We start from the raw sequence: 13,406 nt of genomic DNA, 5'->3' as shown, positions 1-13,406 counted from the left end.
TTCAGATTTAAGAACGTTCAACCACTATCTCTATGAGCTATTGATATCTAGCAATCCTTTTGATATCTAGTATTACAACAGCAAATGCCAAAATGGAGCAGAAGTCAGTAGTGAACAAACAGTTAATTTTATGCAATCAACAGTGAGTTCAAATAATGATTATTTAATCCCAATTAATTACATGTGGTGACATCAAATTTCAAAACAGCACTTTCCAAATTATTTCTTAATTAGAGAATGATTTCACAAGTTTCTGCCTCCTCCATCAATATTCACCTTTGGGAACCATTGTTTGAGAATGCTTCACTGGTATTTAGAATTCAGGTGTGAACCATCCATTCACTCATTTCCACACCGAAATTCTCAATACCAGTGAACTCTCAAAGAATGGTTCCCTCTGCTGAAAATTCATGGAGGAGGCAGAAATTTGTAAAATTGCTGTAGAATTAAGAGAATATTTTGAAAATTCTCTTTGGAATTTTGATGTCAACACACATAATTAATTGGGATTAAACAATCATTATTTGAACCAACTGTTGCCCTTGAGAATATAGTTCAGCATGAAGATTCTTGTCAGTTAGTCGCTTACAGCTTCATCATTAAGTTTTCAAATGGTCCAAATTATTTCCATAGCATGAGTTGGGTGTTACATTAAGATAAAATCATACAGAACATGGGATAATTAAAAGAAAGGAAAAGAAAGATTTGCATTCTTAAAGTACTTTTCGTTACCTTGCATGTCTCACAGCACTTTAGAATTATAGGCAATTTGCATTCAGCAAGCTCTCACAAGCAGCAATATCATAGTGACCAGTCAATCTGTTTTGTGTACTTGAAGGTTAAATATTGGCCATGGATTATTCCTCCACCCTCTTTTGAAATAGGGACATAAGATCTTTTGAATGCTAAACTGCTGCCTGAGCTGGCTGCTTGAGAGAATGTAAAAATACCTCTAGCAGTGTGGCACTTCTTCAGCTCTGGAGTGTGAGCCTGAATTCTTGTGGAAACCAAGGAGTGGGATTTGAACATGGATTTTTCTGATTCTGATGCAAGATTGCTGTCAACCATTGCACAATAAATGCTGGCGTAACGCATCAATTTAAACACTTCAGTGTATTAAAGCACAATCATTCATAAAGTCCAGTCAACTAACTCAGAAGAAAGATGCTCCATTCATTAAACTTGTAAAAGTGCAGTAACTAACAATTTAAATCTGATATTACATAAAGTGTGGCATTTTTCATTTCCATTCAATGCAAGACGTCAACATTATGGTGCCATGCTACACTTAAAATTACATATTACATTTACAAGATACAGCAGTTATATTTCACACCAAATGTTTTCTGGTCCATAGAGGTTGAGAGCTTTATCCATGGGTTTGAGTCCAACATTGTACTAACGTGGGAGGGCCTTAAATGGTAGCTTTAATATATTGGGCCTTTGCAGCAGCTGTTTCAAGCTTCAGGAGTCTCTGAGCATTTCATTTTGATGCGTAACCCTTCATCAGGAACACAGTGCAAAAGGTAGAGCACATTTCATCAAATTGATTGTTCTTCACCAGCATCTTGCTCTGCATCCCAGGCAACAGTTCACCATGTGAATGAATTGTTTTTGAAATGGCCCTCTTTGTATTAGCAAAAGAAAACCTATTTCATTGTGCTATGGTAGTCTCATTCACTTTAATTAATAAATGATAGTTGTGAAGAGATCTGGATGTTTAGGGAATGAGCTGGCATCATAGAATTATAGAATCCCAACAGTGTTGAAGCATTCAGCCCATCAACTCCACACCAACCATCAAAATAGCATGCCAAACACATCCACCCACCCATACACCCTATCCCTATAACCCAGCATTTCCAATGTCTCGCCCACCTTGCCTGCACATCCCTGGACAATCATGGAATGTTTCATCAGATTATGTTTTAAACCACAGTGCCATCTGGTGTGATCTGGTGGAAGAGGTGTTCTGTGGAGATTGAACAGTGTAAGATGCAAAATCTTCAATGAAATTGACCACAGATAGGATTGCTGAGCTCCTCAGACATAACATAGAAATTGAATGATAGTTTTGTGGATGTGTATGTTTGTGTGGGGTGGAGTTGTTTAAGGTAATCACGATTATTGCAGTTTACCTTTCCCACGTCATTAATAAATACTGAGTTTTCAATATTACGGTTATCCCTATGTGAGGTACATGCAGGCTCTTAACACTGGTTGTCTCGTGGCTTAGTTCTTGACGCAGTAAATCTGATTACTCAGTCTGGAATGCTCAGCTTCACATTTGGAGATGTCTATAGTTTGTTGCTGTCTGATCATTGTCTTCCTCTGAGTTGTCCAACATTAACTAAAACTCCATAATTGTCATTCCCTAGATCATTTGTTTTTAACTCCCGCATTGAAAAATACTCACTAAAATTGTCAATACTTTCCACAAGTTTAGTTCTGTCACGTTGAGAACTTCAGTGACATCTTTCTGCTTCAGCACGTTGTATGCTTGACAAACCGTTCACTAAGATAATACCGTTTAACTTATGCATCTTCAAGTTCTTGCAATATTCCAGTTTTGGCAAGCCAAATCTGACTCTCAACCAATGATTTCAAGGAGTAACTTACACACACATAACCGATCCTGACCAACTGCAGTTTCAGCACGTTGAGGTGGGCAGTGGCATCTTACAACTTTCGTAAAATCATGGTGTCATGACCATCAACTTACATTTGAAAATAAAGGGTGATGTAAGTTGGATTGGCACCTCAATGACAAATTTTGCACCTGTGTCCACTGGGGTGGTGTTCCCCCATGCCCAAAAGTTAATTCCATATGATATCTTCAGTTTATTGATGTTGTCAAATGTAGTGATAACAGACAATGCATGAAAGCAACTAATACAGTCCAGGGAGACAAGTGATCAATCACAAGTAAACTTGAGCACCTACAAACAATTTCTGGTTCTGATTCTGTTTTCTGACAAGAATTAATCTCCTTTTCTCAGTAGCGTCCACAACTTGCAATTACATCACAGTTTACATTGAGTAAAATGCCAAATGTACTTCACAGGAGTGACATCAAACAAACACCAAACTACCTAGGGTAGCATAAAGGCAAGCCAACGAACAAGTATCTAAAAGAGTACAAATAAATCGACAGATGGAAAGATTTAAGGATCAAGTTTGAAAGATTATGGTCTGACAGCCATAGATATAACCATCAATTGCAGAAATATATGAGAGGACAGATATTAAAGAGTGCAGAGTTGTTGGAGTGTTATCACATTGGACACTAGAGAGGCAATAAGAATCTCAGTTACTGATGAGTTTTTGAAACAAGAATAGAATTTGACAATATTGGCAGCTAAAACATTGTTGAAAAATGTGTTGCTGGAAAAGTGCAGCAGGTCAGGCAGCATCAAAGGAGCAGGAGAATCGACGCTTTGGGCTAAAACACTGTGCCAAAATATCTGGATAATGGATTGTGAGTGATTTGTGTCTTTGTCCTCTCCTCTCAGGTTGCTGCTCTTGCTGTCCTGCAGCATGCACCAACTGTGCCAGTGGCTGTGTGTGTAAAGGGAATACCTCTGAGAAATGTACCTGCTGCTCCTGAACAACACGTTCTTCAGACACAGTCTCTGAAAGATTGTCCATTTGTACTGTATTCCCCAAGCTGCATGTCCTCACTGTCTATGCCCTGAGGATTTGTGTATGTTTGTGACCCATTCCAAGTTTATTGAATGTGTTCAATTTGTTTTGTTTTTGTATGAATACTTCAATAAAATTTCAATCTTTGAAACACTTGAAAAGTCATATCTTTCTCTGAAATGAGCGACCATATAATACATAGGAAATGACATTGAGCCATCATTGCATGAACAAACCACATTGCATAATATCAAACTGTGAAGCCACATTAATGTCTGTGACAGCTTGGTAAATGAGGTTAAACTCTGTGCTGCTGACCCACTTTCAGGAATAATGGATTGAAAATTCAGTGGTAGTTCTGTTGTTGTTCTTGTACAGAAATGAAGCAACATTCCATTCAGAGCTATACTATAAGTTGGATATTAGCCTATTCTATCTGTCAGCTTATTCTGTACCCTCAGGTTTCTGAATCATAGTCTTTAAAGGCGTTTGAAGAAAAACAGGCACAAGGTTTTAAGTGTTCCAGACAATCTTTCTCATGATCCAAAATGGGTGAAAAGGTCAGTCTTTGCTGTCTGTCCATCTTTCTGTGTAAAATGAATCCCATGCCTCTGTAACCATTAACAGAGATTTAATGAATGATACAAACATAAAGGAGGTTATTTCAGCCACCTTGGTATTACCGGCTCTTTCTATCACTGTTCTTTCCTGGCATTTCATCTGTCATGTATCTGCTCACTTCATCATTCTATTTACTTGAGCCTTTTATTATCCACCTCATTGCTTACGACAATTCAAACACAGGTTGCAAGGAAGTGCTCAGTAAGTATCGACCTGTCAGTTCAACTTTGGTAGTGGAGAAACTTCTAGAAATAATAACTTGGTATAAAATTGTCACACGGACAGCTGTTGATTAATTAGGTATATGCAGCATCGAGCCTGGATTTCATCCCTTCTGTGCTGTCTGTTGAAAGGACCTCAGACTCTGGACGTTTACCCAATAAACACATAAGTAAGAAAACAATAGTCAAAGGAGGATGCGGTGCTGATTTGGAACTGGCAAGGAGACTCACTCTGTGTGCAGACAACATGCTGAAAGTACTGGATGATGTTCATTTTGATCACCTTCTTCTCTCGGGAACAGAACGTTGCTGATGTAATAGTAATGGAGGAGTCGAAAGGAGTTGAAAGTTGATTGGACAATTTGGATAATGAGGACTTCACCTGTTGACGACCATCAAATCATACAACTCAACCAATCAACATGGGATGCATTCAGGTTTATTGAGGGAGTTCAAAACTAGGGGGCTAATTTTTATGGTGAGACAAAAATGATTTAAAAAGGAAATGAAGAGCAATTTTTTTTCCCCACAGAGAGCGGTTCGTGTGTGGAATAAATTGCCAGAGAAAGTGATGGATGCAGGGACAGTTCCAACACTTAAAAGAAATTTGGATGCAATTATAAATGGGAAAGAGTTGGTGGGATGTGAGCCAAGTGCAGGGAGATGGGACTCGTTAAGTTTGGAAACATGACTGAGGGTGGCCTGAGTTTCCATGTTCTGACTCGAGGTCTCTAATTGCAAATGTTGCACACCCATTTAGAAATAAAATGTTGAACTGCAAATCTTGGAACTACAGGTCAGTCAGTTAAACATTTGTACTGGGGATCATTTTGCATGCAATATTCCTGGATAAAATTGATTGGCATTGAAAGAATAAATAGTTTTATAAATTAAAGATACCATATAGTCATGTTAATCAAACTTGATAAAGTTCTTTCAAGAAGATTGATAATCCAACAACAGGACACTTGATGTACACTCTGTGGATTTACAAGTAGCAGGATTGTGGGCAGGAATGCAGGTGATGTTCCCATCTGGACTTGCAAAAGTCGTTTCAACACTGTCAAATAAATCTGCATGTCAGTGAAATGGAACCGCCTGATATTAATCAGACATGGGAGCACCAACAGAAATGTGGCTCCGGGACTGGTGACTGTGTGTAATGGTTAACATTTATTTTTTTAAATTGGAGAGAAGTATGTTGTAGTCATATACTGCAGACAATATGTTTGATATGTATATAGTGTCATGTTAGAACTAAAAGGGGAAAGTGTGAACTGATCTGTTTTCATGTCACTTCGAAGTTTGAATTTAAAAAGGGAGTGATGGTGATATTACTAATTATACAGATTTTAGACTCAATTCAGTTGTGTATCTGAAACAAGTCAATCAGGTTGCTTCAGTGACACTGTCCCTAAGTCATGCACTGCAAGTAACATTTATTCAAACAAAGATGTAAAGATTATTCACAAAATCATGAAACATGTGATTATTTAAAACTACCCACAATGAAAACAAACACTTTTCACCCTTCAGTTATGGGAAGCTCTGCAAGTTGTTGTATCCAAACTATTTGTTTTATATATGTGTCAATATTACAAATTTAGATTTGAGATAACACATTTTCATCACAATAAAGATTAATTACCTGGATGTGAGGATACAAGGCGTGATATTAGACAATCTAAGAATTGTTACAGTACAGTAGCAGACCATTTGACTGGAGTTTCTGTATCAGTTCTTTGAGTTACCATGATCACTTAGTGCAAAAGCCCCACCAGTCTCCTGTAACTCTACACATTATGTTAATCAATTACTGACGGGGTGGCATAGTAGCTCAGTGGTTAGCACTGCTGCCTCATAGCACCAGGGACATGGGTTTGATTCCAGCCTCAGGTTATTGTCTGTGTGGAATTTGCACATTCTCCCCTGTGTGGGTTTCCTCCAGGTACTCCCACATTCCAAAAATGTGCAGGTTAGGTGAATTGGCCATGCTACATTGCCCATAGTGTTCAGGGATGTGAAGGGTGCACTAAGTCAGGGGTAAATGGAAATTAGTAGGGGAATACTTTGGACGATCAGTGTGGACTTGTTGGGCCGAAGGGCCTGTTTCCACTCTGTAGGAGTTCGATAATGTATCATCTTTTGAGTGTCTCACTTAAATTTATCTCAACAACACTTCCATGCAATACATTCCTCTCACTCTGTGAAACCATTTTTGACTTGTATCACAATTACTTCTTTTACAGATTGCTTTAAACCTGTACCCTCTTTTTCATTATTTATGAGCTGGAATATCATTCTCCCTATCTCCCATACTCACACCTTTCACAACCTTGAAACCTTCAATCACATTGCCCTTTGTCGTTTCCTCACTCAGCCTCACCATTTCCAATCTATCTTCAAAACTGAACACTATATTCCAACTGAGGTCTGATGAGCATCTGGTAAAGGTTTAGTGCCTCCTCCCTACTTCTCTAATCTACACCACTACTAATAAAGCTGAGAATATTGCATCATTTGCACTCTTTCCCTCTCCTACCATCATTCATGGGTGATGTGGGAATACTGCCAGGTGTATGCCCCTTCCATTCAATGCCTTTAATTCATATTGCCTCCTGATATTTTTGTACCAAATGGATCATGTCAACCATTTCTGGGTCACTGCAAAATTACCTGTGTGTTGCTGAACTATCAACATTTCATTTCAAAATTACTGCAATGTCTGTGTGGGCTTTCAGATGTCCTGTAGTTGGGAAATGCTATTTTATTGAAAATTATTCTTTACAGTTGGCACTCCACTCTGGGGTTTCCTATCAGTAGGATACAGTGTTAAGCTGCATCACAACTGGGAAACACAAACACGATTATCCCCAAGACTCACATTTTGGTGACATGGTGACAGACATGCAAGTACTCTCCTCACTGACAGGAATCTTAACATTGAAGCAGTGACACCATGGAACCATTCACTCCACCATCCCTGATACTGCCCCATCACCACCTGGTTTCACCACATCCACCAAACTACACCAGACTGCACTGTGACTTCTAATGACCTTTTATCTACTGTGGACTGTTCAGGTTTGAACTTGTTCATTGCAGGTTACATTAAGATTGTAAATATCACTTCATTGATGAACAGAATTGCAGTTATCAAGCAAAGAGAAGAATTTATTTTAGTAACTGATACGAAACACAAATTTACAAAATCAATTCACATGCAATTCATCAGTTTATACTGAAATAAAACTCTGGATCTACATAGTGAGGACATACAGCTTGGGGAATACAGTACAATTGACAATCTTTCAGAGATTGTGTCTGAAGAGCGTGTTGTTTAGGAGCAGCAGGTACATTTCTCAGAGGTTTTCCCTTTACACACACAGCCATTGGCACAGTTGGTGCATGCTGCAGGACAGCAAGAGCAGCAACCTGAGAGGAGAGGACAAAGACACAAATCACTCACAATCAATTCGTTCACTGAAAGCTCCCACAGCCTCCCATGACAGCACCCAGCTCCTCCATCACAAACCCATCGGTCTCCCATCTCCCAGTCACCCCCCTGAAGAGGCTCAGCAGCACATCCCAGTGAGAGACAGTTTGAGGGAAGATGTTCCTGTCACTATCTCCACAACACGGTTTCTAATGAGAAGTCTATAAGATCAACGCTTTCCGATGGGAACCTCAGACATTGCTTTCAGCAGCAGCTTCTGGTCTGGAGATTCTTCCGATTGGACATTGTAGAAATCGGATGGCAATTCAATCCGGTGTAATCCCGGATCATGTATGTGTCTGTGGTGTCCCTGTGTGAGTTGTGCCCAGGACTATGTGTCACACCAATAGAACGGGAGCAGTTTGAAAGCCTGTCCCAGTGACTCACTTTTCTGGCAGCGTCCAGCTTTGCTGGTGGCACATTGACAGTTGGAGTATCTGCAGGTGTTTTCACAGGAGCAGGATCCTGAAAAGAGGAAAAACACAGAGAGTGAGTGGTGTGCACCGCCCAGCAATGGCCCCAGGCACGGGCTGGGCACGGGGCCCGGCTCTTTGTGCCATTGCCCTGGGCTGCAGTGAGTTGAAGAAGCAGCCTGGCCTCCCTGCAATGCTGCTGGCTCCCAGTCAGACTGAGGCCCCGCACTGGGACACTGTGCTGAAAGCACTGCACCAAGCCCCACTCACCATCCAGGCACACACAGGGCTTCGGGTCCGACATCTCACCAACTTCTTCTGCAGCTTCGAGCCGGCTCCAATCCGCGCTTCTCGACCTTGCGCCGTTTGCTGAAGCCGAGCCGAGCTTTATGAGCTTGTGATGGGAGGCGAACCGGCTGCAAAACCGGGCAACGGGCGGCTCGGCGCTACCTGAATGCACACGGCCCTTCGGAGTGAGTCAGCGGCTGGAGGTTTGAATTGCAGCCGCTTCCTTCATTCACAACACGGCCCGAAGGGATTTCTCAATCAGTGTAATGTGTCAGCATTTCCTGTGGGATCAGCCAGTGTCCGAGCGTCTGGAACACGATTCCCCGTCACGGTCTGGGGGAGGCAGGGACAGCACTTTCTGTTTGACCTGACATTTTCTGTCTCCACTCGGGATATTTGCTGCTTTCCAATCGCTCTCCCAGCTCATAGAATCATCGAATCATACAGGACAGAGTCACCTTTCCTCCACCGAGTCTACTCCGCCGTTAGATCATGGCTGATATGTTTATTAACTCTATTCTCCTGCCTTCTCCCCATATCCTTCAAGCACCTTGTTCGTCAAAAATCTGTTTCTCTCAGAGACACTCAACGACTTGCCCTCATCGGACTTCTGTGGCCATGCTTTCCACAGATTCCCCACAGACTGTCTCACCATTTCCAATCTATCTTCTAAACTGAAGACAACACTCCAGCTGCTTTGTGACTGGTGTTTTATACAGGATTGATGTAATCTCCCTATTCCTGGACTCGACACCATTCCTACCGTATCACATGCTCATAGGGAAGTGACTGAGGTGTCAGTGGGGGAGAGCTTTGTGGCCAGTCATCTTGATTGTATTAGTTTTAAAATAGTTAAGGAAAATCGTTAACCTGATCTGAAAGTTTAAGTTCGAAATTGGAAGAGAGCCAATGCTATGGTGTTCAGCAAGAGCTTTCAGAATTTGATTGGGGCGGATATTCGCAGGACGGCTGGGAAGTGGGAGGCCTTGAAAAATGAGGTAATGAAAGTCCAGGTACAGTATGTTACTGATAGAATGAAGCTCAAGGTTGTTAGGTGTAGGGAATGCTGGAGAACTAGCAAAATTGAGGCCTGGTCAAGAAATAAGGATACGTGTGATAGATATAGACAGGAGCATAAGGGAAGGAGTAGACTCAAGAGGGAAACCAGGAGGGCAAAAAGAGAACATGAGAGATAGCTTTGTAAAATACGCTGAAGGAGAATCCAATAAGATTCTACAATTACATTAATGCCAAATGAGTAACTAGTGTGTAAATGCAGCCCCTTAAAGATCAACAAGGCTGGTTGTGGGTGGAACCGCAAAAGATGGGTGAAATATTAGAAGAACACTTCACATTCGTATTGAGTGTGGGGAAGGATATGGAAGGTAGAGAACGTTTACAAGGAAATCTTGAATCCTTGAAAAATGTTCATGTTGCAGATGAAGCACTGGACTTCTTAAAATCCATAAATAAATGCCCAGGACCTGCTCAGGTGCACTCCAGAACTTTGTGGGAAGTTAGGGAAGTTACTTCTGAGCCCCTTGCTGAGATATATGTATCATCACTAGCTATAAGTGAGGAGCTGGAGATTGGAGGTTGGCTTGTGTGGTACCATTATTGAAGAAAGGTGGTAAGGAAATGTCAGGGAACTGTAGACTGGCGAGCCTGGTGTCAGTGGTGGGAAAGTTGTTGGAGGTCATTCTAAGAGGCAGGTTTTGCATGTACTTAGAAAGGCAAGGAATGATGAAGCATCATTAACTTGGCTTTGCTTGTGGGAAATCGTGTCTCAATAACGATTGAGTTTTTTGAAGAAGTGACAAAGAAGATTAATGAAGGCAAGGCAGTGGATACTGTCAATATGGACTTCATCAAGATATTCAAAAAGGTTCTGCATTGTCGACTGTTTAACATGGATAGATCACATGGAATAGAGGGAGAGCTGGCACAGATTGACTGGAAGGTAGGAGACAGGCTCTTCGGCCCAACAAGTCCACACCGACCCTCCGAAGAGCAACCCACCCAGACCCAGTCCCCTACATTTACCCCTTCACCTAACACTACGGGCAATTTAGCATGGCCAATTCACCTGACCTGCACATTTTTGGACCGTGGGAGGGAACCGGAGCAGCTGGAGGAAACCCACACAGACATGGGGAGAATGTGCAAACTCCACACTGACAGTTGTCTGGGGCGGGAATTGAACCCGGGTCTCTGGCGCTGTGAGGCAGCAGTGCTAACCACTGTGTTCTTGTACATGTTATTGATTGCATTAACCATAGCCACCCTCTCTTTTATGTCTTTATAAAATTGCACCAAGTTAGTTAAGCATCACCTTTCCACAGGGTGCAATTCTGACTCGACCTGATTAACTGATATTTGTCCATATTCGTATTAATTTTATTGCAAATTGTTATTACCAGAAGTTTCCTCACGACCAAAGTTGAACTGATTGGTCTGTAATTGCTGGGCATACCCTTTTTGAACAAGGGGGTAATTTTGTAATTCTCCCATCCTCTGGTACTGACCCCAACTTGAGGGAGGTCTCCAGGTTTGCTCAGGAATGGGAGATCAGGAAGTAGTGAGCAATGAGGGAGATAATAAACGGCTCAGAAAAGGAGAAGGGGGAAATGGGCAGACACGTGACAATTAAGTGAAACCAAAGAACAGGGACACACAGAGCTGGGAATGATACAATGGACGAAATCGATTTGTCGAGGTTCACGTCATTCACCCGGACTCTGTTTTTCTTTTCCTTTTTTTAGTTTATAAAACAATCCACAGTTACAAAACAGTCAACACTAACAGATGTAAACGGAGATAACAGCAATTTTACAAGGGAGAGGAATGGCAAAGCCAGGCCCCAAACCCTCCCGTTCAACCAGTTTTCAGGGAAATGAGGACAAACCTCAAATCCACTTTCACTCACAAAACAGTGACAATGACATGTACATAAGACAGTCCAAACACAGAGAAGACAGTGCGTAAAATACACACCCCACCCCCGAGCCCTGTCTCTGTTAATTGTTGGGGAGGTTCCGGATCCCTTTTACACACAGAAAGGTGGACAAGCAACAAAGACTGACCCACTCCTGTATGTTGGTTGTGAGACACATCGCCTCCAACACAAACACAGCTCAGATACTGATAATTTGTCCTATATTTCGATTCTCTGTGTTTGTATGTTCTTTCATTATTTTTTTCATAACCAATCAATTCAACCTCTTATTAGCCCAGAAAACTTGTGAAACGAATTCATTTTAAATCGTAAAAGTCTTTCATCTGGGAGAAAGGAAATGATAAGTGAGGCGATGGACAGAGTGCAGACCGTGCCTACCCTGAGCCCTGCAGTGTGTTTCACTCACTGTCCAAATATTTCCCATCACAGGATCTCTATATGACACTGATTGAGAAATCCCTTCGGGCCGTGTTGTGAATGAAGGAAGCGGCTGCAATTCAAACCTCCAGCCGCTGACTCACTCCGAAGGGCCGTGTGCATTCAGGTAGCGCCGAGCCGCCCGTTGCCCGGTTTTGCGGCCGGTTCGCCTCCCATCACAAGCTCATAAAGCTCGGCTCGGCTTCAGCAAACGGCACAAGGTCGAGAAGCGCGGATTAGAGCCGGCTCGAAGCTGCAGAAGAAGTTGGTGAGATGTCGGACCCGAAGCCCTGTGTGTGCCTGGATGGTGAGTGGGGCTTGGTGCAGTGCTTTCAGCACAGTGTCCCAGTGCGGGACCTCAGTCTGACTGGGAGCCAGCAGCATTGCAGGGAGGCCAGGCTGCTTCTTCAACTCACTGCAGCCCAGGGCAATGGCACAAAGAGCCGGGCCCCGTGCCCAGCCCGTGCCTGGGGCCATTGCTGGGCGGTGCACACCACTCACTCTCTGTGTTTTTCCTCTTTTCAGGATCCTGCTCCTGTGAAAACACCTGCAGATGCTCCAACTGTCAATGTGCCACCAGCAAAGCTGGACGCTGCCAGAAAAGTGAGTCACTGGGACAGGCTTTCAAACTGCTCCCGTTCTATTGGTGTGGCACATAGTCCTGGGCACAACTCACACAGGGACACACATGATCCGGGATTACACCGGATTGAATTGCCATCCGATTTCTACAATGTCCAATCGGAAGAATCTCCAGACCAGAAGCTGCTGCTTAAAGCAATGTCTGAGGTTCCCATCGGAAAGCGCTGATCTTCTTGACTTCTCATTAGAAACCGTGTTGTGGAGATAGTGACAGGAATATCTTCCCTCAAACTGTCTCTCACTGGGATGTGCTGCTGAGCCTCTTCAGGGGGGTGACTGGGAGATGGGAGACAGATGGGTTTGTGAGGGAGGAGCTGGGTGCTGTCATGGGAGGCTGTGGGAGCTTTCAGTGAACGAATTGATTGTGAGTGATTTGTGTCTTTGTCCTCTCCTCTCAGGTTGCTGCTCTTGCTGTCCTGCAGCATGCACCAACTGTGCCAATGGCTGTGTGTGTAAAGGGAAAACCTCTGAGAAATGTACCTGCTGCTCCTGAACAACACGCTCTTCAGACACAATCTCTGAAAGATTGTCCATTTGTACTGTATTCCCCAAGCTGCATATTTTCGTTATGTAGCTCCGGAGGATTTGTGTATTATTGTGAATCATTACACGTTTATTGAATGTTGTTTTGCTTGTCTTTTGATATAAGTACCTGAATAAAATTCCACTCTGGGATACATTTGAAAAGTCCTCTTTTTTTCTTAAATGAG

General features: G+C 42.5%; 1 protein-coding gene across 1 annotated transcript; it reads right to left on the bottom strand.

Annotated features, from left to right (window-relative positions):
• Positions 1–7,631: 7,631 nt before the first annotated feature.
• Positions 7,632–12,531, bottom strand: LOC148147355 (uncharacterized). The gene is made up of 4 exons (XM_087995591.1): positions 12,268–12,531; positions 8,664–8,859; positions 8,368–8,445; positions 7,632–7,919 (listed from the first exon to the last, which is right to left on the bottom strand). Exons 1-4 carry the CDS (start codon positions 12,529–12,531, stop codon positions 7,825–7,827), a joined length of 633 nt encoding a protein of 210 aa, XP_087851717.1. The 3' UTR covers positions 7,632–7,824.
• Positions 12,532–13,406: the final 875 nt, after the last annotated feature.

This window comes from Chiloscyllium plagiosum, unplaced genomic scaffold (assembly GCF_037043375.1).
Source record: "Chiloscyllium plagiosum isolate Xiang-an unplaced genomic scaffold, Cpla_swu_hap1 HiC_scaffold_17, whole genome shotgun sequence".
NCBI lineage: Eukaryota > Metazoa > Chordata > Chondrichthyes > Orectolobiformes > Hemiscylliidae > Chiloscyllium > Chiloscyllium plagiosum.
Note: the sequence above shows the minus strand (reverse complement) of the source record. Positions and strands in the feature narration are given on the sequence as shown.

Coding starts and splice junctions, on each gene's coding strand:
- LOC148147355 (XM_087995591.1), bottom strand. CDS start 12,531: ATGGCCCCAGGCACGGGCTGGGCACGGGGCCCGGCTCTTTGTGCCATT. Junction 8,860..12,267: donor GCGCTTCTCGACCTTGTGCC/GTTTGCTGAAGC, acceptor CTCACTCCGAAG/GGCCGTGTGCATTCAGGTAG. Junction 8,446..8,663: donor GCCCTGTGTGTGCCTGGATG/GTGAGTGGGGCT, acceptor TCCTCTTTTCAG/GATCCTGCTCCTGTGAAAAC.